The sequence below is a fragment of the Malaclemys terrapin genome, chromosome 7, assembly GCF_027887155.1.
Source record: "Malaclemys terrapin pileata isolate rMalTer1 chromosome 7, rMalTer1.hap1, whole genome shotgun sequence".
In the NCBI taxonomy this organism is placed as follows: domain Eukaryota; kingdom Metazoa; phylum Chordata; order Testudines; family Emydidae; genus Malaclemys; species Malaclemys terrapin.
Window position 1 is genome coordinate 123686344 of NC_071511.1, and position 23625 is coordinate 123709968.

At 41.9% G+C, this 23625-nt stretch overlaps 1 protein-coding gene and 1 long non-coding RNA gene across 6 annotated transcripts in view; one reads left to right on the forward strand and one right to left on the reverse strand.

Moving 5' to 3' along the window:
- NT5C2 (5'-nucleotidase, cytosolic II) overlaps positions 1-23625 on the forward strand; it is an 80351-nt gene that overhangs the window by 30986 nt on the left and 25740 nt on the right. Inside the window, exons 1-2 of one of the 4 annotated variants that reach the window (XM_054034140.1) lie at positions 3756-3952; positions 5373-5446. In XM_054034140.1, coding sequence (XP_053890115.1) covers positions 3948-3952; positions 5373-5446 — 79 coding nt within the window. In that variant the 5' untranslated portion in view covers positions 3756-3947. Of the gene's footprint in view, positions 1-3755; positions 3953-4223; positions 5231-5372; positions 5447-20891; positions 20926-23625 lie in introns of those variants that run through there. The other 3 variants (XM_054034141.1, XM_054034139.1, XM_054034142.1) reach the window with 3 other exon arrangements.
- On the reverse strand, positions 8536-22985 carry LOC128840308 (uncharacterized). 2 transcript variants are annotated; one of them, XR_008445632.1, is made up of 3 exons: positions 20991-22985; positions 18024-19397; positions 8536-9160 (listed from the first exon to the last, which is right to left on the reverse strand). It is a non-coding gene; the product is annotated as an uncharacterized LOC128840308 (long non-coding RNA). The 2 variants fall into 2 exon arrangements; XR_008445631.1 differs by having other exon boundaries at positions 17071-19397.

Consider the following 23625-nt stretch of genomic DNA (forward strand, 5'->3'; position numbering starts at 1 on the left):
CCCATGGGAAGATTTTGAAATCTATTTTTTTAACCAGTAAGTGTATTTGGTCAATATTCTTGAAGCTGAAGCTGGTCTTTCTTCATCAGCCATGACTCCTTGGACTGTGATCTCAACAGATTGCTCAAGTGAAGGGCTTGAGCCTGGTCAGCAACCTCTAGGAATTGCAGGAAATGGTAGAGATGATTCAGTGGGTAGGACTTTTCTCTGTAGGTTCTGGATACTGCAGATGTTTACTACTTTGAGTAGTCCCTTTGAATAGAAATAGGACTATTTAAAGTGAAAAGAGCTACTTTTGATAGTAAACGTTCGTAGGATTGGGCCCTGAATGGATATGTAGCCAGCATGGGCCACCGGGGCCTGATGAAATGCAACCTAGAATACTCAAGGAGCTGGTTGAGGAGATATCTGAGCCATTAGCGATTATCTTTGAAAAGTCATCGAAGATGGGAGAGATTCCAGAAGACTGGAAAAAGGCAAATATAATGCCAATCTATAAAAAGGGAAATAAGGACAACCCGGGGAATTACAGACCAGTCAGCTTAACTTCTGTGCCCGGAAAGATAATGGAGCAAATAATAAAACAATCAATTTGCAAACATCTAGAAGATAATAAGGTGATAAGTAACAGTCCGCCTGGATTTGTCAAGAACAAATCGTGTCAAACCAATCTAATAGCTTTCTTTCACGGGGTAACCAGCCTTGTGGATGGGGGGAAGCGGTAGACGTGGTAAATCTTGACTTTAGTAAAGCTTTTGATACTATCTCGCATGACCTTCTCATAAACAAACCATGGAAATGCAACCTAGATGGAAATTGTTAAGGCTGATTCCCAACTCTGTCACTCTTGAGTGCAGAAGTGGGGCCCTCAAGGATTTTAAAAATTAATACTTGCCACTCCAGGTTTGTATTAAACTCCCAAGGTTACAGCTTTTCCTCCGACTGTGGCTTGGTAAACGCTGCCACCACCCAAATGCAAAAAACAACAACAACAACAAAAAACCCTTTGAACCCAGGAAGGAGCACTTGGGAATTCCTCCCTGTGGAATACCCTCAAGCCCTTTCATCCCCCCCCCTTTGGAGGATAGGATTAAAATTCAAATTGATCTGGACAAACTGAAGAAATGGTCTGAAGTAAATAGGATGAAATTCAATAAGGACAAATGCAAAGTACTCCACTTAGGAAGGAACAATCAGTTGCACACATACAAAATGGGAAATGACTACCTAGGAAGGAGTACTGCGGAAAGGGATCTGGGAGTCATAGTGGACCACAGGCTAAACATGAGTGAACAGTGTAACACTGTTGCAAAAAAAGCAAGCATCATTCTGGGATGTATTAGCGGGAGGGTTGTAAGCAAGATGCGAGAAATAATTCTTCCACTCTACTCTGGGCTGATTAGGCCTCAACTGGAGTATTGTGTCCAGTTCTGGGCGCCACATTTCAGGAAAGATGTGGACAAAGTCCAGAGAAGAGCAACAAAAATGATTAAAGGTCTAGAAAACATGACCTATGAGGGAAGATTGAAAAAATTGGGTTGGTTTAGTCTGGAAATGAGAAGACTGAGAGGGGACATAAGTTTTCAAGTACATAAAAGGTTGTTACCAGGAGGGGGGAGAAAAATTGTTCTTCTTAACCTCTGAGGATAGGACAAGAAGCAATGGGCTTAAATTGCAGCAAGGGCGGTTTAGGTTGGACATTAGGAAAAACTTCCTAACTGTTAAGATAGTTAAGCACTGGACTAAATTGCCTAGGGAGGTTGTGGAATCTCCATCATTGGGGATTTTTAAGAGCAGGTTAGACAAACACCTGTCAGGGATGGTAGATAATACTTAGTCCTGCCATGAGTGCAGGGGACTAGACTAGATGACCTCTGGAGGTCCCTTCCAGTCCTATGATTCTATGGTATTAAGGTGAGCACCATGAATGGGAGATGTTATGTTTTTAATTGGGATTTAAAATGAAGGTCTTGAACATTTGTAGTCATTAAAGGTCACTAGTGGCTTTCACAAGAATAGAGTTATTAATTCTGGTTTCCTGGCCAATGTTGGTAATTGCAGCTAGAAAAACCATGCTTTATCTCCAGTACCAACATGAGGTTTTATTTTAAACCCACTGTGCTGTTTGTTAATATTTTGTTGAGCATTCTTAAGCAGATTAATGAAAAGAATGTTGAAGGCTGAAAGGAACTTTCCATCATTTCTGGTCAATTCCATTGTAACCATAATTGAAACCCTCTTCAGAATTGTGAGGCTCTTCTAATTTTCCTTCACAACCCTTCCCTCCTCTTCAATGTGGCAGACATTCAGTCCTCTTTCTCTGCAGGCAAACTCTCCTCCAGGGCGTGAGGCTCAAAGAATGTACAAAATCAAGCCCTATTACTTGGTGTGATGGGGTTGCTCCACTCACCATTGGATGGCACCGCCTTCTGGCGGTCCTAGGGATTAGCTTGGTGAGGCTGACGCTTCTTCCAGCTGTCATTACACCCGTCCAGTTTCTCCTCTGCTGCCCCTCTCTCGCTCTGAGGAGCCACAGCATTCTCTGTGACTCAGCTCCCCGGCCAAGTCACTATTGTGGTTTCCCCTTCCGGGAACGGGGGTATCAAAGTTCCTGCTCTCCAGGTGTCTCAGGCAGTCTTTTGCTTCACTTTCTCATGGTGCCTCTCATGCAGTGGCTGGCAGCGGAACCTGGGCCCGCTGCTACTCTGGGTTCTGGTCAGCGACCCTCTACACAGCAGCCCAGGTCCATTCCCTGCACCTTGCTACATTTCCCTGAGCTGCTTCCACACCTATGCCCTCCGCACCCCTCTGGGTTTGCCAGTCTCCTCACTCCTTCATTCCAGGGAGTAACTTTGGGCAACTCAGCTCTGCAGTCCCCCAAACACACCTCCCTCTTCACAGAGAGTGACCACAGACTGCTTCCTTGCAGTCCCCTCTTCTTCCAGTTTTCTTGTCTTTCGTAGAAACCCTGCCTGTCCCTCGCAGTTGAACTTCTCTCTAACTAGCTGCCTCCAGACTAAAGCTCCCCTGTTTGAAGCCTAATTAGCTGATTGGGCCCACCTGGCCCAATTCAGCTCTTGCAGGGCCAGTCACGCTGCGGCAAAAACTATTTCTAAGTTTTCCCAGAAATGTGTTATCCCTTCTACACATCTCTTCCTCCTTGTTTAGAAAGCAAACTGAACAAACTTCAGATCAGAAATATTTTCTGCTTACCGATGTACTTGAATTAGATATTTAGAAGCATTTCTTGGTATCAGAAGCAATAGAACGTAGCATCTCCTTCACACAAAGGCTTCTTTCTTCATGTAGTATCTAGCATTGGCCTGTTCTAAATCTGAGATATCTAAACTTCTTTTTAAAAAACACCCATGCTGCTGATTCAGACACTTTGTCTCACCACAGCCCAGAGAGCTGACTTCTTTATTTCAAGAGTGAAGCTTGAGTGGTTTATGATCTCCTCTGATATTTTCAAGAGTGATTTCTATACTTATTCACAGGCTTTTTACTGAATATATCATCGTTTAGATATTACATACATCTGTCAGCAAAGATTGTCATTGTTAACTCCTCAGTCCCATTACATGCCTCATTGTCAGAGGTGGGCAGTTTGCCAGGAAACTGTGAGTCCCAGAGCGAGCATGGAAGGTTAGGGATAAAGTATACTAGTGCCAAAGAAACTCTATTCCAAGTGGATCTATGTGGAACAACAATGATATCCAATAACTAGTTAAGTTAGCCACAGATGTGTTTTTCCTAGCACTATTCAAGAAGACATACGGTATCTTAGGGCTTGGTTCAGACATAATGATGTTCTAAACTAAAGTAAAATCAGATTCAAGCAAAATTGCATTTGTACTAGAGAAGCCTTTAAGGACTTGCGTAATGTGATTCAGATGAGTAGATGAATCAGACGGCTACACATTTTGCAAGAAGAACATCTATGAGAGATGAGGTAAGGCTGCTGGCATTGAAGGATGGTAGTTTGAGCTTGACATTTTGCTGTTTAAATTTTAGCTTCAGTAGATTGACACACAGTTAAACTGGCATGTTATGTAGGCTGCCATAAGTCTAAAGAAGAATCTCAGGATCTTCTGAAACTAGAAGCTTCATGGAATTGGTGTCTATTTGTTTTTGCACTTACCGTTGTCATTGTTTATGGTATCCTTCTCCCCATTACATTACCTTAACAAAGAAGTGTTTCTGAATTAGCCTCAGAGAAGGCTAATTATGTTGGCATCCTGCTGAGGGCAGTGTGCTTGTATCCAGACAAAACCTTACTGGGTCCAGAGTGCAGCCGAATGCTTGGGTACTATTACTTACCCTTTCTCAGACATTTCTAAGCAAGTTTTTTTTTCTTGGCATGATATCTCTAGCAATACTTGGAATTTCTGGCCAACATCAGCCTTGTTGACGACAAGCTGAGATTCCTCCCTACAGTGGAATCCTTGGCTTTGCTGTTTGTAACTCTGATTTTTAGTTCTCAGATGAGACCAACCCTGCCTAGAAATCAGGAGGAACGACAGATCAGTTACATGGTGGAAATTATGTGGGAAATTTAACTGGATTAGTTAATGTAATAGCTGAAGCAGAATGCAGTTTCTTTTGTTTTCTGACCTATTTCTTTATCTTGGGTTTGTTTGTTTTTCGTTTGTTGTTTGTTTTGGATTAAATGAATGCAGTGCATTGAAATCAAAGTATCAGAACAATATATAGGACAGATTCTCACTGCAGCAAGATTTTGATGACAATAAAAACTGGAAAATAACACTGTTACAAATAATGTAAAAACTTCCCCTATGCTCCTCAGGGTGGGAATGTATTTTACTGTGTGTTTTGTGGTGTTATATTAAGTGATTAATAATAGTATTGGTCAGATTTTGGTGAGAGATCATTTTAAATTTTCCTTGAGTTTTCAGATTAATTCAAAACAGGGCTCAAATAGTAAATGTTTATCCAGGAAACTGCTAATCTCATTCCCTCTCTTCTTGCCTCTCTGTCATATTTTATTTTAATCAGGCAAACTTCATCATTCCTCCCCATCCAGTTTCCTCTTGTATGTGAGCCTGGGTTCAAGAGATCTTGCATTCCTGTGTTTAGGAATTTTTACAGGACTTGTACCAGGGTGTGTGTATGTTTATACACACACTAATTTTGAGAATAACCATGAAAAATCATGGCTTTGTTGGAAGCATACTGACAGGTAAAGCTGATCTGTGCATTCATTTTTCAGGTAAGTTCTGATTTTTACATATTTAGGATAGTCTGGTATGTTAGATCACGTCACTTGATAATAAGAGAAATAAGTTTACTCCCAAATAATTTTATTCCAGAAATGCTTATCCCTATGGATTTATTTCCTCTCTTCTTTACAGGGTCTTTGTGAACAGAAGTTTAGCAATGGAAAAGATAAAGTGCTTTGGTTTTGATATGGATTACACACTTGCTGGTGAGTTCCTTCTTGATTTTTATAACTGATTCTGATCAGTGCTTTGTCTCTCGCTTGTAAAGAGAAAAATAGAAATTGGTTGCTGTCACTCTAGCTAGGAGATGCTTACTCAGTAATCTGAAGTGCTACCTATTCAGAGGCTTTTGACTTTAGATGTTTCAATTAGATTAACTATCTTGAAACCATATTTGGTCCCAAAATATGTTGCCCGAGTGCAATTTCAAATGATCTGGGGTCTCGGAAAGAGCAACGCTTACACTGGATGTAATTGGTGTCTTAGATCAGTGGTTCTCAACCAGGGATACGCGTACCCCTGGGAGTATGCAGAGGTCTTCCATGGGGTACATCAGCTCATCTAGATATTTTCCTAGTTTTACAACAGGCTGCATAAAAAGCACTAGCGAAGTCGATACAAACTAAAATTTCATACATACCATGGCTTGTTTATACTGCTTTATATATTATACACTGAAATGTAAGTACAATATTTATATTTAAATTGATTTATAATTATATGGTAAAAATGAGAAAGTAAGCAATTGTTCAGTAACAGTGTGCTGTGACACTTTTGTATTTTTATGTCTGATTTTGTAAGCAAGTAGTTTTTAAGTGAGGTGAAACTTGGGGTACGCAAGACAAATCAGACTCCTGAAAGGTGTACAGTATTCTGGAAAGGTTGAGAGCCATTGTCCTAGCTGCCTATTTGCTTAAAATTACACCATGATGTGAACCTGGCTGTAAGTGGTAAGATGATTTTGATTTTTATGCTGTGAGGATGAAAAGACTGTACATTCACCCAGCATGGTGGGAGAATATGCCTGTGAGAACCACCATCGAAGGGATCTTAATTCAATTGTGACTAAGCTTCCTTATCTCCCACTCCTCAATTGGCTGAGCCTATGTAATAAAGGTCAAAGGATAGGGAATATTTTCTGTTTCTGTTGAACTTGTACATCTCTGTACAGATGTACATTGTGCAGGGGCTATATACCTTTTAGCTTTTAACATTTTTTTCATGTTTTACTTCTCCATTGCCCAAGTACAAGGAATGCTCTGAAAGTTAAGGTGGAGGATGGGAAATAAAACTGTTTGTTAAATACATATACAATATATTCTCTGCATGTTATGCAAGATAAAGATAAAATGCTCATTGCTCATTTCCCAGGTTTGTATTGCAATCTATATATTGTAATAATAGGCACTGCACAAATTTCTATCCTCCCTTCCTACCACATCAGTGTCATTGATATAAGGTATATGATAGTTTTTCTACTACACTGGGTATTTTAATTTATAATTGCTATCTATACTCCTGTTCAAGATGAGAAATGGAAGCTAAAATGTCAAGGTTGGTTGATAAATGGGTCAGTGCGGGGGTCAGGTCTGGTAATTTAGTTATTCGAGTGATTGCACATGTCCATTCCATTTCTGGTGTGAGCATGCCTAGTGCACAGCTGTGGGAGATTTTTCCCTGAGTGGTACCTGTCAGGGTGGCACATGCCCCCTCTGCTGCCTTGCGCCATAGCTTGAAGGTATGAAGGGCAGAGCCGACCCTTGCCCTCCCTCAGTTCCTTCTTACTGCCTGTGATGGTGGCTGGAACATGTGATCTAGCTATTGAAATATTTCTCTCCCCTCCCCCCCTTATTTGTAGATAGTTGGTAGTTGTTTCAGAAGTTTTAATGCCTTAGACTGTTTGTTAGTTATAGAAATAAATTTATTTTAAAGTGTTTTTAAACACTTCAGTTCCTGTTGCTGGGTACTTGTGATGGGGAATGGCTTGGTCTCTGGGTTTCAATCCCTGCCATTCCTGCAAGAAGCCAGTGTCAGTGAGTGACCTGCACTCCAGCTGCCTGAAGTGTCGCAGGGAGACTCATGTCAGGTATTGGTGTCAAATTTTCAATAACTTTAAGCCAAGAACCAAGAAAGGAAGGCTGGGCTTAAGTTTCTTCTGCTGGAGATGGTCCTGCATTTCCCCTTGGAGACTTTCCACTCAGAGAAGGTAGTGAGCACATCAATGTCCATCAGAAGTGCTCCTCTGGTTTTTGACTGATCCTCAGGGCTGGTCACCCTCCCCGCTACAGAGGAAGAGGCACTGAAAGATGGAATCTAAGGGATTAGTTCCAATAGATCAAGATCCAGCAAGAATGTGGACAAGGATACAAGAGTGTGCATGAATCATAGACTATCAGGGTTGGAAAGGACCTCAGGAGGTCATCTAGTCCAACCCCCTGCTCAAAGCAGGACCAATCCCCAGACAGATTTTTGCCCCAAGTTGCCCCCTCAAGGATTGAACTCACAACCCTGGGTTTAGCAGGCCAATGCTCAAACTACTGAGCTATCCCTCCCCTGGGGGCTGAGGAGGTTTCTGAGGCAATCATCTGCTCAGAAGGGACCGTCAACTCTGGCATCAGCACTGGCATCATTGAGACCAGCCCCTGAAGTGGCTCCATTTAGTTAACGGTACAGGAGACTATCCTAGTACCATCTACTCTGGAGTCTTATGCTGCAGCACAGGATCTGTGAGTCGTACTCATAGCTCCAGCATGGCCTCAGCAACATAGTTTTTCCACTTTGCTGACCCTCTCATACACAGTTCCATTGCCACTACAATGGCCAGACCTGATCTCTCAGGACCACGGTCGCCCTCCGACGCCAACCTGAGGCTCTCCCCCTGACTGCCTGGATGCCCATGGCTAAGGCTTCATGAAGTTTGTTCAAAGGGGGTTCCAGATGCACTTGTAAATAGTAGAATGCCTTCTATTAGGTTTACATACCTGGCAAAGTGGGAGTCTCCATTTTGTCCCAGCAAAAAAGTGTCGTCTCCCCCCCCTCCAGCCCATCCACGCTCCAATCCATCGTGTATTGAACTATTTGTTATACCCAAAACAGCGAGGTCTTACCATTAGTTCCATCAAGGTCCATCTAACAGCTATCTCCGTTTTCCCACCCGCCAATTGATAATCATTTTTCTCCAATCCTATGCCAGTTAGATTTCTGAAGGATTTGGACCAGTTATACCCCCAAGGACAAGACCCTGGTCTCCCTTGGGACTTAAATGTGGTGTTAACAAAGCTAGTGGGTCCTCCTCTTGAACCATTGGCTACCTGTTTATTTCTCCATCTTTCCATAAAGACAGACTTTTTGGTTGCAGTTACCTCAGCTAGGAGAGTGGGCGAATTACAAACACTAGTTTCTGGACCTCTGTATATGGTCTCTTGCAAGGACAGGATATTCCCACGCCCTCATCCGAAGTTTCTCACTAAGGTGATATCTCACGTCCACATCAATCAGGCACTATATTGATCAACTTTCTTTCCTAATCCTTAGCGTTTCACCTGGACAGGACTAAACCATTTAGGTCATCATCTCCATTGTTTGTAGCGATTGCAGACAGAGTCTCTTCCAGTCTCTCCTCAAAGGATCTCCTTGTGGATCTCCTGTTGTGTTAATTTGTGCTACAACCGGGCTGATGTATTGCCACTGAATAGAGTGCTAGTGCATTTGACCAGATCTCACGCAGTCTCTGTGGCTTTTCTGGCCCAGCTGACTATTTTGGACATTTGCAAATTGGCAACTTGGTCTTCAGTGTATACTTTTGCTTCCCATTATGCCATCTCTGGGCAAACCAGAGATGATGCCAGATTTGGATGTGTGGTCCTTCAGTCATTATTCAGGTAGACGCCGACCTCCAGATTGAACTGCTTGCGAGTCACCTGAAATGGAATAGACGTGCAATCATTTGAAGAATTAAAAATGGTGACTATCCTGTTCTGTAACTGTTGTTCTTCGAGTTGTGTTGCACTTGTCCATTTCATGACCCACTCTCCATCCCCTCTCTATCAGAGTCTTCCATTAAGAAAGAACTTATGGGGGATGAAAGTGGCTCTGCCCTTTATACCTTTGTGTTGTGGTGTGAGACAGGAGAGTGTGCATATGCCGCCCCTACAGGTATAGCTCAGGTTAAATCTGGCAACTGTGCATTGAGCACACACACACCTGAAATGGAATGGACACGTGCCACACATCTCAAAGAACATTAGGTACAGAGCAGGTTGATAACCATTTTTTACTGTATCAGCAGATGAGTAGTGTGGCAAGGAAAGCCTCAGGGACAGCACTGAGGATCAGAGAAGCCAAGGGCCAAATTGAGGTCAGGAAAGCCTCCAGAGGCTCCTGGTCATAATCCTTGAGTGTCCCATGCTTAAGGTGATCATAATTCCAAAATAAAAAAATGTGGCAATGTTTTTTAGAATTGCAAAATAGTCATTCAAAAAACAAAAGTACAGTTTTTTTACAAAAAGTTTGTGGGTGCCACTTTTGCCAATTTTGTCTCAATAGGGACAGATAGATATTTCTCAGCATGGAGGATTTTTCCAGCAACTCAGATGTTCTGAATGAGGTTAGTATGAAACACTGAATGAGTGTTATTAGCATTTATGGTGAACAAAAAGAACAGTTTTGATAGTGTCTATGCTCCTTCCACTGATCACTCTAAACACTGTTTATCCCACAGAACATTCATTCCACTGGGCTGTTCCTGGTAACTGCAGAGCAAATTCTACTTGGCACAGCAGAATGACTTGAATGAACGTGTAGTTATTTTAAAAAAAAGTTTTGATTGATGAAATGAAAAATATGAACATTTTAAATGTCCTCAAAGAATTTTCTGGGACATGATATGAAAAACTGAGAGTAGCCTAGCAAAACCAGGATATAAGGACACTCAGCATGCTATGTCTAGTGCAGCTGGAATGGATGTGATGGAAAACAGAGAAGTATGGTCTGAGCAGAGGACTGGGAGCCAGAGACATTTTTGTTTCAACTTTGACACTGATCATGGCTCCCTCTGTGGCTTTAGGCAAGTCACTCTGCTGCATTTTCTCCAACTGTACAAAGTGAATAATAATCCTTACTGATCTCGCTTATATGGGTGTTGTGAGAATCTGATTAAGGTTTGTAAACCACTTTGATGATGAAAAGTGCTATGAATGGCAATTTCTAAGTAATATTTTCTTCCTCTTTCCTTAACTCAGGCAGACAAACTAATATCATCCATTCATCTTTTTGTATTTCAGCATCATCCTTTGTTCCCCACATGGGTAAACATTATTTGACTATAACTTGCAATAAATAGTGAAATCCACTATTCAGCTTATGGCACATAAGTAGACTTAGTTATTTATTTGCAGCAGAAGCTTTAAATGATGCATTCGTTGTTAACTGATGTTGTATTTTTCGGGGGGTTATATTAACATATTGTTGTGCATAGCCTAGGAGCTAATGTATTCCGGCTAAGAAAAGTTAGCCACTTGCATAAATCCATGCCCCTTCACATGGACTTGGAAGCAATCACCAGCTTCTGCTTTGTGTCTAGAGAGAAAGAATGTACAAAGTTGGTTTTTAGTTGAGATTCAGCATCAGTAAATGACATCTTCCTGCCAGTACGCTGGCTCGTGACCAGAATCCCAATTGGTGCATCTTCAAAAGCTGTAAAGGGAAAGAAATTGACCAAAGTGAAGGAGAAGGGTGTGGCACCTTGTAGTCCATCAGCCACTCTCTAGTCTTCTGTCTCTGCAGTTCCAGAAGAGACCACAGGCCTTGTTAAGCTACCTTTTATAATTAAAGTTGCTTACAAAAATCCCAAACACCCTCATCAGTGTGTTAGATGACACTAAGGCACTGAAAGCTTATACTCGTGCTCAAACCTTGATTTTGGAAGGTGTACCGATTGCAGAATCCTTTTTCCATTCTGTATCCTTGAGGACCATGATGTCAGAAGTAAATTGGTGACATTCATTCATGGTTGGCAATCATTGCCTTTGTTAGCTGAGAACTCAGGATTGTTCAGCCAGAGAACAGAATTCTATTTTTAGAACACCTCCAAATTGTCCATCTTGTGAAGGGGAGGAGGCAGTATTAGCAGCAGAAAGAACTCTACACACCATTTTCTTCTTTCCTTCTCCAACAGCAATGGCTTTGAGCCTGTGCCACCAAAGTGAGGAAAGAGGGCTTTAGGCAAGATGCTTCTTAGTACCAAAAAAGGTCAGGAGAGCTTAACCCATCTTGAACTTAGTTATTTAAACAGCTTTGCCATCAAGTTCAAAATAGCGTGTCTGTGGCCAGCTCCTTTACTCCAACTATGAATGTCAAGAACATGTACCTATGCACAGTGTACAGTTTAATGATTGGGATACAGCTCATTTTACTGGGAACACAGCACTTCCATTTCAATTTGTAGTAGCTGTTGCAATATACTTACACTGCAGAGAGCATGTAAAAAGCAACAGAGAGTCCTGTGGCACCTTTAAGACTAACCGATGTAGAGCGCATGTGTTCCCTAACCAAGAAGATTGCCTTATCAGGAACAACACTTGAGAGATGACTGTGATTGACACATATTTGTCACCAATAGTCATGGTATCATCGTGCCACATTATACTAAAACATGATTCCACCCAGTGTGTCCTCTAAGGGGCTGCATGGGCAATAACATCTTCCTTCCTTCAGGCAAGATGCCTGATGATTTCAGCCTTCACCACAGAGAAAAAAATGGTGCTGTCATACATGAACTGTATATTTGCTTTCCCTTCTCTTCTCAAAAATGTGAGGTCGCTGTGTTTATGGCGAGAGTTAATTTGCCTGCCAGGAGTGTAAATCAAAACAAAATAACTGTTGATGCACTTATACTCTCTTTCTTGCCCACTGAGGCTCACTGTAGTACCCTCACATGCTAAGATGGAGGGTTCCCACATTTCTGGAAACTCAGAGAATCTTGCTAAGTTCATAAGTGTGCGACATGGAGTATCCAGGAGCACATTATCTGTGTAGTATTCTAACTTTACAAGTTATTTATATACACTTCCTTTCACTGCATTAGTTTTTGCTTGTATTGATGAACTGCATTATAATATGCAGCAGGCGGCTTTATTCAGGCTAGAGAGATAGTGTTTGGAATAAATTCCTAAGCTTCAGGGACAATAGTGTGTGTTTTATTGTGGCTTGTGTGTATAACATGGGGATCAAGTATCAGTTTTTGGAAGTCTTGATGGATTTGGGCCAAGCATGAGCTATGGGTAATTTCAGTGGTTACTTCTAGAGAAGATTAACAGAAGTCCATGTGATCAGTTATGTAATCAGCCCCACAGAAATCACTAGTTTTTCCTTCTGACCTTTCTGAATCTCAGTAGGGAGCCTAGGGCACTGTTTCTGAATTCTGCAATAGAAACTATTATATTTGCTTCCTTCCTAACAAAGAGATAACATTACACAAGCGTCAGGATCTAGTATCTCCAAATAGACTTGAAGGGCAGCCATTCAATGAGAGCACATGGTGCAAAAACTAGTAATTTTGCAAGATCTTTATGTTTAAATCCTTAAATTAGGGAGATTTGAGGATTTATGTTTGTAGCACCTTTTTGTTTTGTAAATTACAGTTTCTTTTATCCATCTTAATGATTCATTTTTGTTTATCCAATCCAGCTCTAATAGAAGAACACTAATAAGTAGTAATGTTACTCTATTCCTGCCTTCCTTCCTGTTTGTTTAGTAGTGTCAAAACAATCTCTACCCTTTCTCTACCCTGGCTTCTAAAAATCAGACCTGTCCTATGAAAGAGCAGCTGCAAATAGATTGACAGACTTTCATTAGCATGGCATTTAAACGAGCCTAAATAGTACAGTGAAGGGCACTTAGAAATGTGAGAAAAAGATCAAATTTAAGACAGGCAGAACTTTTCTTGGCTGTTTTCTTCTCAAGGTGAGCTAAACATTTGAGCAATGTTGTCAGATCTGGATCCAAGTAATCCAGGAGGCTTTGGCATCCCTAGGTCTTAAACAGGGCAAGTTGCATGATAAGGATACAGAAAAGTGTCCCTTGATAGAACTTTAGGTAAACAAGTAAGGTTTTAAACAGACTGTAATTTCATACCAAGTCACTGACAGATGGAGAGGGAATTAGTAAAGACCAGTTACTCAGTCGTTAACCTTTCTCTACAATAGTTAGTCTTGTTGAAAGTTTTATCATACCTGTGAGATAAATTATACAGTAGCCAAGACGGTTTCATTCGGGAAAACCGTCCCTGTACTTAAGTCACTTCTGCCTCTATATTGAGTGGGAATTGATAAGAAAGTCGTCATCAATAGTGAAACTGGTTTCAGTGAGAAAATGAATGGTAAATGAGACTTTTAAATTATTATTTGTGCAGTATGCTGAAATGAATTAATACTGTACTACCGTGATGGAATTAAGATTGTGTCCCAGAAGCATTACAAGCTTAAAAGTAAATGCTAAGATTTGTTATATTGCAGAGTAGTTACAGAGAGGTTCTCACACTGTAAGTTGTTAGGTATATCAACACTTCCATTCTCATAGCATCACAGATGTTAGAGATGGAAAAGACTTCTTCGGTTGTTGTGAGAAGTTGCCTTTCCCAACCTGCTCTAAAACACAATTATGTGTAGAGTCAGTAGTCACCCCTTTCCTAGGCTTAAGCTTTATTAACAAAGAATTTAAAATTAATGAAGTCCTTCATCAGGACTGTTTAACTTACAGATCTAGGCCTTGGCTACACTGGCAATTCACAGCGCTGCGCTTGCTGCGCTCAGGGGTGTGAAAAAACACCCCCCCCCCCGAGCGCAGCGAGTGCAGCGCTGTAAAGCACCAGTGTAATCAGTGCCTGCAGCGCTGCACGCTCGCTCCCAGCGCTGCAAGCTATTCCCCTCGGAGAGGTGGAGTACTTGCAGCGCTGCGAGAGAGCTCTCGCAGCGCTGGCGGCACGACTACACTTGCGCTTCACAGCGCTGCCGAGGCAGCGGGGAGGATGTCTCTGGCCAGGCTGGAGCTGCTCCGGCAGGCCGGGCGGTGCGGACGCAGCACGTTTCAGCAGGCTGGGCCGGGCGGCGCGGCTGCAGCATGTTTCAGTGGGCTGAGCCGGGCGGCGTGGCCACAGTGTGCTCTGGGGGGCGGGGGCGGGCATCACGGCTGCAGCCTGCCAGCTCCGGAGCTGCAGCTGCTTCAGAGGCTGGGGGAGAGCAGCGTGGCCAGAAGTGGAGAGACTCTGGCCCCGCCTCTTCCCTTCTGGCTGTGCTGCCTGTCCTTGCTCCCTCTGTTGGGGGGAGGGGCTGTGTCCCACCTCTCCCTCTCTATACCTATTCATAAGCCGACCCCCTTCTCTGGTGCTACCCTTTATTACTAAAAAAAATTCGGCTTATGAATGAGTATATACGGTATGTAAATACCCATAATAAAGATTTTTTACATGCAAGGGTACCACTTCTAGAGAGAAACTCCACTAACAGTATACCATAAAAGGTCCCAGTCTGTTTGTAAGGGCCACCAGATAAAACCTTCAAAAGCACCTAAGTAATGTAAGAGCCCAAGAATGTTGACTCTTAATGGGACTTTGGCTCCGAAGTCACTTAAGCACTTTTGAAAATCCTGCCCTCAGTCAATTTGAAATCTGTTCATTTTAAAATGAATTAAAAGTAATTTTAAGTCCTACACCTGCCCCAGATTCCCCTTCTATTTTTTGTGGTTTTACAATCACATCTTATATTTCAAATGTTTTTCTATGTCTATGTCAAAGACCCATATAGATGAAGAAACTGGTTCATTATACAGTGTGGTCCAGTGCATATGGTACTGGATTGGTACTTAGGACACTATGTTATATTCCTGGCTCTGCCGCCGGCCTAGATGCTTAACTGTAGCCAAGTCACACCACCACTCTGTGCTGCAGTTTCCCCATGTATAAAATGGGACTGACGATACTTGCTTCTTTGGTAAAGTGCTTTGAGATCTACAGAGGAAAAGTGATAGACAAGAGCTGCATGGAGTTGCTATTACATAGGGAAGACAGTGAACTGACTAGTTACAATGTGCTGCTGAGTACGCATACTAAACAAAAGAGTTACAGACACATATTTTTTCCTCTAATCTTTTCCAAATGTAGTAATTTTAGGTGGTGTGTGTAACAATCAGAAGTAAAAATATTCAGACAAAAGTGTGATATTTAGGTTGATGGTTTCCCTTGAGTTCATCATGATGTAACAATTGAAAATAGCAAAGTTGTTTGGTGGTGGTGTTCAGTTCCTTTTCTTAATAATGGCCATTGGTTTTTGTACCCAGCTCTCTACAGGTTTATACAACTTCATTTCAGGATTGTGCTACCTGGATTTTTTTCAGAGATTATATAATTATAATTATTAATATTGGAAAAGAAACGGGGGCTGCTAGGGAGACTGATACATTTGAAACTAATCTGGCAAAAGTGCTCCCAAAATTGCATCTGCAAAATCAGATGAATATTTGTTGTGTGCATGTAATCAGGTAATTGCACGTCTGCTACCTGTTTGTGTACTCACACTGGTGCACGTGCAGCCTGGCAGGCACAGATTTTGAGGCTATTTTTAATAATTTAGCAATTAGTGATTTAAAACTAGAAGCAGTTCAAAGCCCAGATGTTTCTAGTCTACTTTGGGATGGTTGGTTGGTTGAATACAGGCAACATTACAATAGCCATTTTGTCAGTGTTGTTTCCATTGCTGCTTTTAAGAGTTGACTGCTTAAAGTTGCGTAAAACTGCACACTGAGCTTTGAAGCTGTGGATTGTAATGTGTTGGCATTGAGAATGGGGCATGGGAAAAGCACATGTTGCTTGTCATGGTGTCCAAATAAATCACCAACTGACGAAATGCTAATCTGCAAGGTGTCATTTCTTCAAGAATCAGAGTGTTAGACTGAAGCTGTTGAAAGGGTAGCACTTCACTAAGTATAAGACGTGGTTAAAAAGTTGCAGTATTTTGGTCTTTGCTCTGACAGTCTCGATATAGCTGAAGACGTACATTGATCAGCAGCTTCTCAATATCCAAATAGTTAGGATTTTATTCTTGTTGGACTAGTAGAAATTATGATGATAATACTTTCCACTAGTACTAGAGCCTTTTATCCAGGGATCTTAAAGCACTTTACAAGCGTTAATTATGCTTCAAACACACTGTGGTGTAGGGAGCGTATTGTCATTTGTAAAATGGAGAAGCCTGAGGCGCAAGTATACTGAAGGCTTGACTTTCACAACTGTACACGCACAATTTCCCTTATTATGCTTTGTAAATCACTTATTTTAGCAGACAGTTGACTCGTTATATATGTAACTGCTTATCAACATGTGCAAACTTCTGATTTATATGTGCAATTGTGCTGATTGTACACACACAAAGGCATGTGTTTGCGCATATGCAGTTGTGAAAATCAAGCTCTAAGTTAGTTGCCCCACATCAAATGATGAATCTGACTGAGCCAGGCGTAGAACTTAGAACTCCTAGTTTACTTTCCTGTACATTACCAACTAGACATTTGTTTCCTTCCAATTTAAAATCTGTGTCCAGAGACAGATTGAGCAATGCCTCAAGGGGGTGGAGGAGCGGTGGGGAAAATAACAAATTGGAACTGTTCAGGTGCTAATGCATGTGAATGGTACCGTAGGGTATTGGATTTGGAAGACAGTTACATCTTAAATTGTTTTCCTTGCTATTTTTGGATATTATTGAGTTGCATTTGAACATGAGCCTTCTGTGCAACCATTTCTCCCCCCTGCTTAACTCCTTATTGAAGAGCTAACCCATACTTTAGTAGGGTGGTTTGTTTCCATGGATACGCTGTGAGGTTTCCAGTTTGGGAGTATGATTCTCAGTAGGCTGCAGCTGGGTAGGGTGGTTTGTAAGCAAGGTCTGCAGTTAAACACAAAACATTTCCATGATGTTGGAATAAACACAAACACTCATAAAAGCCAAGGTGAATATTCATTCGATTCTTTGAAAGTGATAAAAATTATTCCAGTTCTAAGAAATGCTCCTCAGACTGTTAAAATGACCAGTTAAAAGGAAGATTCACTAGAAATGCAGAGGTGCCACAGAGTAGCAGCCACTAAGGAGTGGCTTTTGCCCATATGGAAATCTGTACATAGTTAGACTTTACTATTACTGGTGTAAGCTCAAGCCTGGCATTTTTATTCAGGAGAAGAAATCGTTCCACCTTAAAGTGCTGAGTCTGTTACCAAGTTCTGACTCTGCGAGACATAGCCAGGAAGCCCAAACCTTTATCAGGTCTAAAGCAAAAAAAACTCAGTGACATTAGGTCCTTTGATAGGACCATTACCAAAATTACTTTAATAGATTCATTGATTCAAAGGCCAAAAGGGGCCATTGTGATCTTATAGTCTGACTAACCTGTATATCACAGGCCATAGAATTTCCCTGAAATAATTGGGGAAGGTGTGTCGGAACAATAACACTTTGCCAAGAGCATTGTTTTGTTGGGGTTTTGTTAAGTAGAAATGCACAGCACTCAAACAAAATAGACATGGAATAATACAAAGCCCTGCTGTGTATATGATACCACATTGCTTCTTAATGAATAGGGAGGGTTGGTACAAGATTTGCCTGTTCTTGCATAGCAAAGAGGCATGTATGTGGGTATTAGATTCAGCGGAAGGCCTGTTTGCTAATGGATAAAAATGTATACTCCCTAGAGGAAAATAAAGATACATAGTAAGAGTAAAGTGAATTATACTTAACAGACCTTTTGTCACTTTTCGCACACTGCAGTCAGTCAATAAGGTTTCCTCCCTGTTAAAGAAAGACAATGATGATAAATAACGCTGCAGTTTCTTCTCATTTGGGAATGAAAATACAGGGAGTTAAAGAAAAAAACAAAACAAAACATGATTTCATTACTCATTTGAAGATGTTTAGGACTCTGAGAAATAAGGATTATTATGGTCTTGTGGTTAAGATGGAAAACTAAGAGTCAAGAGAACAGGGTTCTATCCCTGGCTTTTCCTCAGACTCCCTGTGTGACCTTGGACAAATCATTTAGGCCCTGATTCAGTGGGGTCCTTAAACATGTGCCTAATTTTAATAAATTAGATTGAAGCATGTGCTTAGGGTTAAGCAGGTTTAGCTATTATGCTTTGCTGAATAGGTATGTACATAAACACATGGGTAAGTGCTTTGCTGAATTGTGGCCTTAAATGAGAGCAGCCTGATTTTCAAAGGTTCTGAGCGTCCACTGCTTCAGCAGGATTTTTGGGTGCTCAGCCCCTCTGAAAATCAGGCCCATTTTTAGGTGCCTAAATATGGATTAGGCTGCAAGTGAGTTTATATTGATATTCTTCACTGAAGCCCCGCACTTGCAAACACACAAGCCATTTCCTCTGCTCATTTTTAATTTATTATTATTATTGTTGTTGTTTTATTTTATTTGCTGCTGGTTTCTCTTCAGTTGATATTTTAGTGATTTATTCAAGTTAAAGCCCAGATCCTTGCATTAATGCTTCCACACAAGAGCTCTTCTCCCTTCCGCAGTCACCTGTTGCAGAGTCTCGGCCTGTTGGGCTACATATTTCAAGCATATCTTAATGTGCAGTCAGAAGGCCAATTCTGCCCTCTAGCCCCATTGACTTCAGCAGGAGGTACACCTGGGCCAAGCATGTTTAGAAAACTTGTCTCACACGCAGAACCGGCACCCTTTCTCACACTCCCACAGCCTGAATTGAATGTCATGCATTCAGCTGAGTTCTAGGAAGCAGGAGTGCTTGAGCTGCAGGTGATACTCCTGGTGGGGGCTGCTGTGGCACCCGCTGAGTAAGCAGCCTGGGACCTCTCTGCCTCTTCCCCGGCCGCTCTCGACTTCCCTGCCAGCATGGAGCACTGGGGACGAGTGAACAAAGTTTAATGCCACAACGTAGTAACTGCGCCTCATCATTCACTCCAGTAGCCCCAGGCTCTTTTCTTCATAGCCGTTCAGCAATTGCACTATCCTCAGGCTCCCACGCTTACTCCTGAGTTCACTCAGAGATGCTTTTGGCTGCCCATAAGCCATACACTCCTATTCTGAGGGTGTGAGGGATAAGGACCTTCTTCCTTGCAGCTGTTCCCACTGCTCCAGAGAACCCTGTATGGGAAATCAAGGACTTGTCGTCACTGCTGTTAGTACAACACCTTTCACCAGCACTAAACCCACAGAATCGTTTTAAAACAGAACTTTATGGTTATACACACATTGTTTACAAGTATGCAAATTAATTCAGTAAATAATTTTCAGAATATGGCACACATGGAGTGGCACAAAACGTGGAGGTTATGCACAGGCAAGGGAGAAAGCATTTTTTCCCCTGTTCTCACATGATCTTCTCTGACCAACCTATGAGGAGTGTTGACAGACTCTGGCAGAAGCCATGTCACACCTTCAATGAAAGAATACCTTGGTCTCAACATGGAACCTCTGAGAGTGCAACAGGGGGAATAAAGAAGGAAATGTACAGGTCTTGAAGAGCTTTCTCCTCCTCCCCCGAACCAAATCCAGTCACACCCCAAACTTTCTTAACCACGCAAAATGGTTATTTAAAGATTATTTTAAAAAAGCATTATTGGTAATGGTATGTACTTTACTGCTCTGTCAGGCCCTCTTTGAAACCTATTCAAAAGCATTCAGCTTAGTGTTTAGTTTGAATTTCTTTAAAAGTTGTTTCTCATTCTTTTGTGCATATTTATAAGTTGCAGAATAGTTCTCATTCTCTTTACCATCTGTGCTTGTTAACCAGTACTGTACAATGCCATGTAAGGTTGCATGGCACCTTTCATGAACAAAAAGCTTTGCACAGAAAAGCCCAAACTTGCTAGATAAGTCTAGGTGTAAAGAATAAGATTTAAGCTTTGATGTACAGGAGTCAGACTGACTCTGTATTTTAGGTTCTTGATGGGAGGAGATTACAGATTTAGGGCAAAATTCTGTTCTCAGATCCACACAGTGGCTCTTGACATATATTCTTCCCTGATGACATGTCGATGTGTGGTGGGTGTGAAGGGAATGGAATATCTTGAAAGGAAGGAGATGGCATTAGGCTACATAGTAACCTGCCACCGGATCAGGTATGGTCACTAATGACAGAACCCTAAACACATTATGAAGGCTGTTCCTGAGTAGATTATACTTACTTCTGATAGAAACTTGAGGGATCTGTCTCTCAAACACTTTGGCAACACTTGGGTAGCTTATCATGCCAACAAAATATTGCTGAATTGTTCTGAGACTGGTTTGTGAAGTTAAGGCCAGAATTTTGCCTATAGAATGTACAACTACTAACCGTGCCTCCTCTGTAAATCAGTTTTGAGCGGTATTGTGGAATAGCCAGCAGACTACCTTTCGAGCTCTTTGGCGGCAGCAGCTCCAGCAAACACGCAAGTCCCAAATGGTGCGGCGCTGTCGCGGTTTTAAAAACAGTTTGATTTTTTTTTTTTTAACAGGGGAGCCCAGTGTAACTCCTTCAAGACTGGAGTGACACTCTGCATCTGCATCTGCCTCATGTGAGTTACAATCCTGGCAGCAGCATTTTGCACAAGCTGGAGCCTCTGTAGAGATTTTTTTTTTTCTTTTTCAGGAAGGCTATAAAATTGCTACCGTATGTGTCTTGGCAGCAAAGGTAAAAAAAACCCAAAATACCCCAACCACCCAAAATCCACAATAAAGTGCATGAGAATTCCATACCTTACTGTACAACTCCTGCTCATTCCAACACATTCTAACACATACCGTGGAAGTCATCACGGACTTAGAGCCTGCAACATTCACTTCTGTGGTACTGCTTTTTAACTCTCCACAATGTAATTTCATGGGCAAATTATGATGTTAAGGGGAAGCTGTAAGTGCTGTCAGCTCGCTTCTGTTTTCAAAGTTCTGGTTGTTCTTTCGCAATCCGTAGTTACATAACCCCAGAACACTATGTACTGACTGCCCTGAGCTGCTGAAGCATTTGTCTGTTGCAGAACACAGACCTTCAAAATAACTTGTCCTTTTGTCATTTGGGACTGACATGTTTGTGGAGGGATGGGGGTCAACTAAAAAAAAAAAGTAGAAAAAGTTGTAATATGTGCTTATATTTGTTGTAACTATGTTATAAGTAGGGCTAAGAGACCAACAAAAACATACTGAAGATTGAATGGTTGTGTTTTTGTGGCTGTGCATATTTCACCTGTCACACACTTGTGGGTGCTTTGAGGCAGGGGCACTGTCAACTGTGTGGGAGCTCACAGTACAACGATTCTGCATGGCAAGCATCTAAATCTTTGACATCCACAGTATCCTACACAAAGTCTATAGCTGTGGTCACCGTGGCTAGGGCTTTGGGGGGTTTCCAGGAAAGTATTTAATTACTTTTTTCTTTTTTAGTCATCCAGCTGTAGATCTCTCCTTACTGCTAAATTCCTGCACAGATGACTGAGCAGAACAAGATATAAAAACATACCAGCCCTGAGTACACTAATATATTGCCACGTTTCCATAGAATCAGTACTATGCCCTAACTTTTAAACAGCCTCTTGGAGGAACCCCTGGAGTGTGGCAAGCCCCAAGGAGACCCACTCTTTAGCTTAAGGGTAGACCTCCCAGACTCACCGCCTCCTAGGCTGAACCTCTGGGCTCCAGCACTCCTGGCTTCACACCGTGAGCTCTGCCCAGCTAGTCCCATTGAGACAGACTCCTAGTTAGAGACTTATCCACCCTGCAGGGATTAACGCAACTGAGCAAGTATTTGCAGTGACACCAAACACACTTTTCAGAACAGAGTAGGATTTATTAGTCAACTGGAACACCGCACATAGAGAAATCAAAGTTAAAGCATAGCCCATTCTGGTCAAGTCAGAGCAAACCACCAGCCAAGCTGTAGTGGATTCCATTTTAGGCTCTCTGTCAGTCCCAGGAGAGAGCAGCCAGCTTCCTCCAGTATCCCACACTTTATCCTCTGCTGATCATGTCTCAGTCCTTTGTTCTCGAGCTGGGGTCTCTGCTTAGCTTCCCTGCTGGGGTGAGAGGAGGTGGGGGCTCCTTCCTCTTGGTCATTGTGTGTCAACGTTCTGGTCATCGGGCTTTCTTTGGATTCTGCACTTACGTGGGGTCACTTTCGGCGGGTTTGAGCCAGTTCCTTAATGATCCTATTCGCTGTGGCCCAGACAGCAAGGTGACACCCGAACCTCATGTCCTGTCCTGCCTCCATGAGCAGACTTAACACTTTTCCCTCCACTGGGTAACAATATGAAGTGCAGAGGGAAACTGAGGCACGCAGCGGTTTCATTAAAATATTACAGAAAATTCCCAGTTTGTCACATATGTATGTAGACAGAGATTATATAATGTGGGTGTTTTCCTGTGTTGTGACACTGCAGTTGCAGCATTACAATCCTGTTCACACTGTTTATCTCAAGTAGGTGGATCACTTGCCTGAAGCTCATGTTACTGAAATGAGCATTTGCACAGCTTGTGCGAAAATGTCAGTAGCTTGTAGCTCATACTGATTAATACACTCTGTACCGTGGTGTAGTGTGTTGTCAAAATGAGGTGTGGGCGTGGTGAACTCTGAATCCATTCCCAGTTGTCTAATTAAAGAAAAGTATATCTTGGATAATGACACAGTAACTGGAGAACACTATTTATAGTCCATTTCCATCCTCCAAGAGTCTGATTTCCAGTGTGTCTGTTGATTTCTTACACTAGGAAGAAGACTCTTATTTTCCAGGTGTCTTTAGTGATGACATCCAAACAGAATCTTTGAATGAGCTAGTGGCTTACATTTTAAACAAGGCTGGGTCAAGGAGGCAAGCAAAATCCAAAGTTTATAGGTGAGAATGTGAATTTTAAAAATGTTCAGGGACAGCCTTGTGGTCGTGCCACCTAATCAGAGATCAGGATTTGATTCCTTGTATTGGCATGGCCTGGGAATACCACATAGTCCTTTGCCACAGCCTTTCTTTTTGACTTTTCAGCTGCTTTCCTAGGCTAGAAGGGAGGTCTTAGTGATGGATGTAGATTGGAGAGGGGAGTGCAGTGCATAAAAAAATGGAATAAGGGTATTTTATGGGTTGCATGATGCACATAGAAAATATGAATCCACTGCCCTTTCCCCTGAAAGATTGTTAGAGAAATAAGGGTGTTATTTGAAAGACAGCATTGTATTAGCTGCAGCCACGCTTTCCTCGTGGTGTATCACTGGGATTGATCGTAAATCCTTTCTATTTATCTAAAAGGGATCCCAAAGTACTCTTCAGATTGTACATGTGTATGTAGGGGTCACTACAGCCGTCTCTGGGCTCCAGAAATGACAACTGCTCGTGTCTGAAGTGCTATTCTA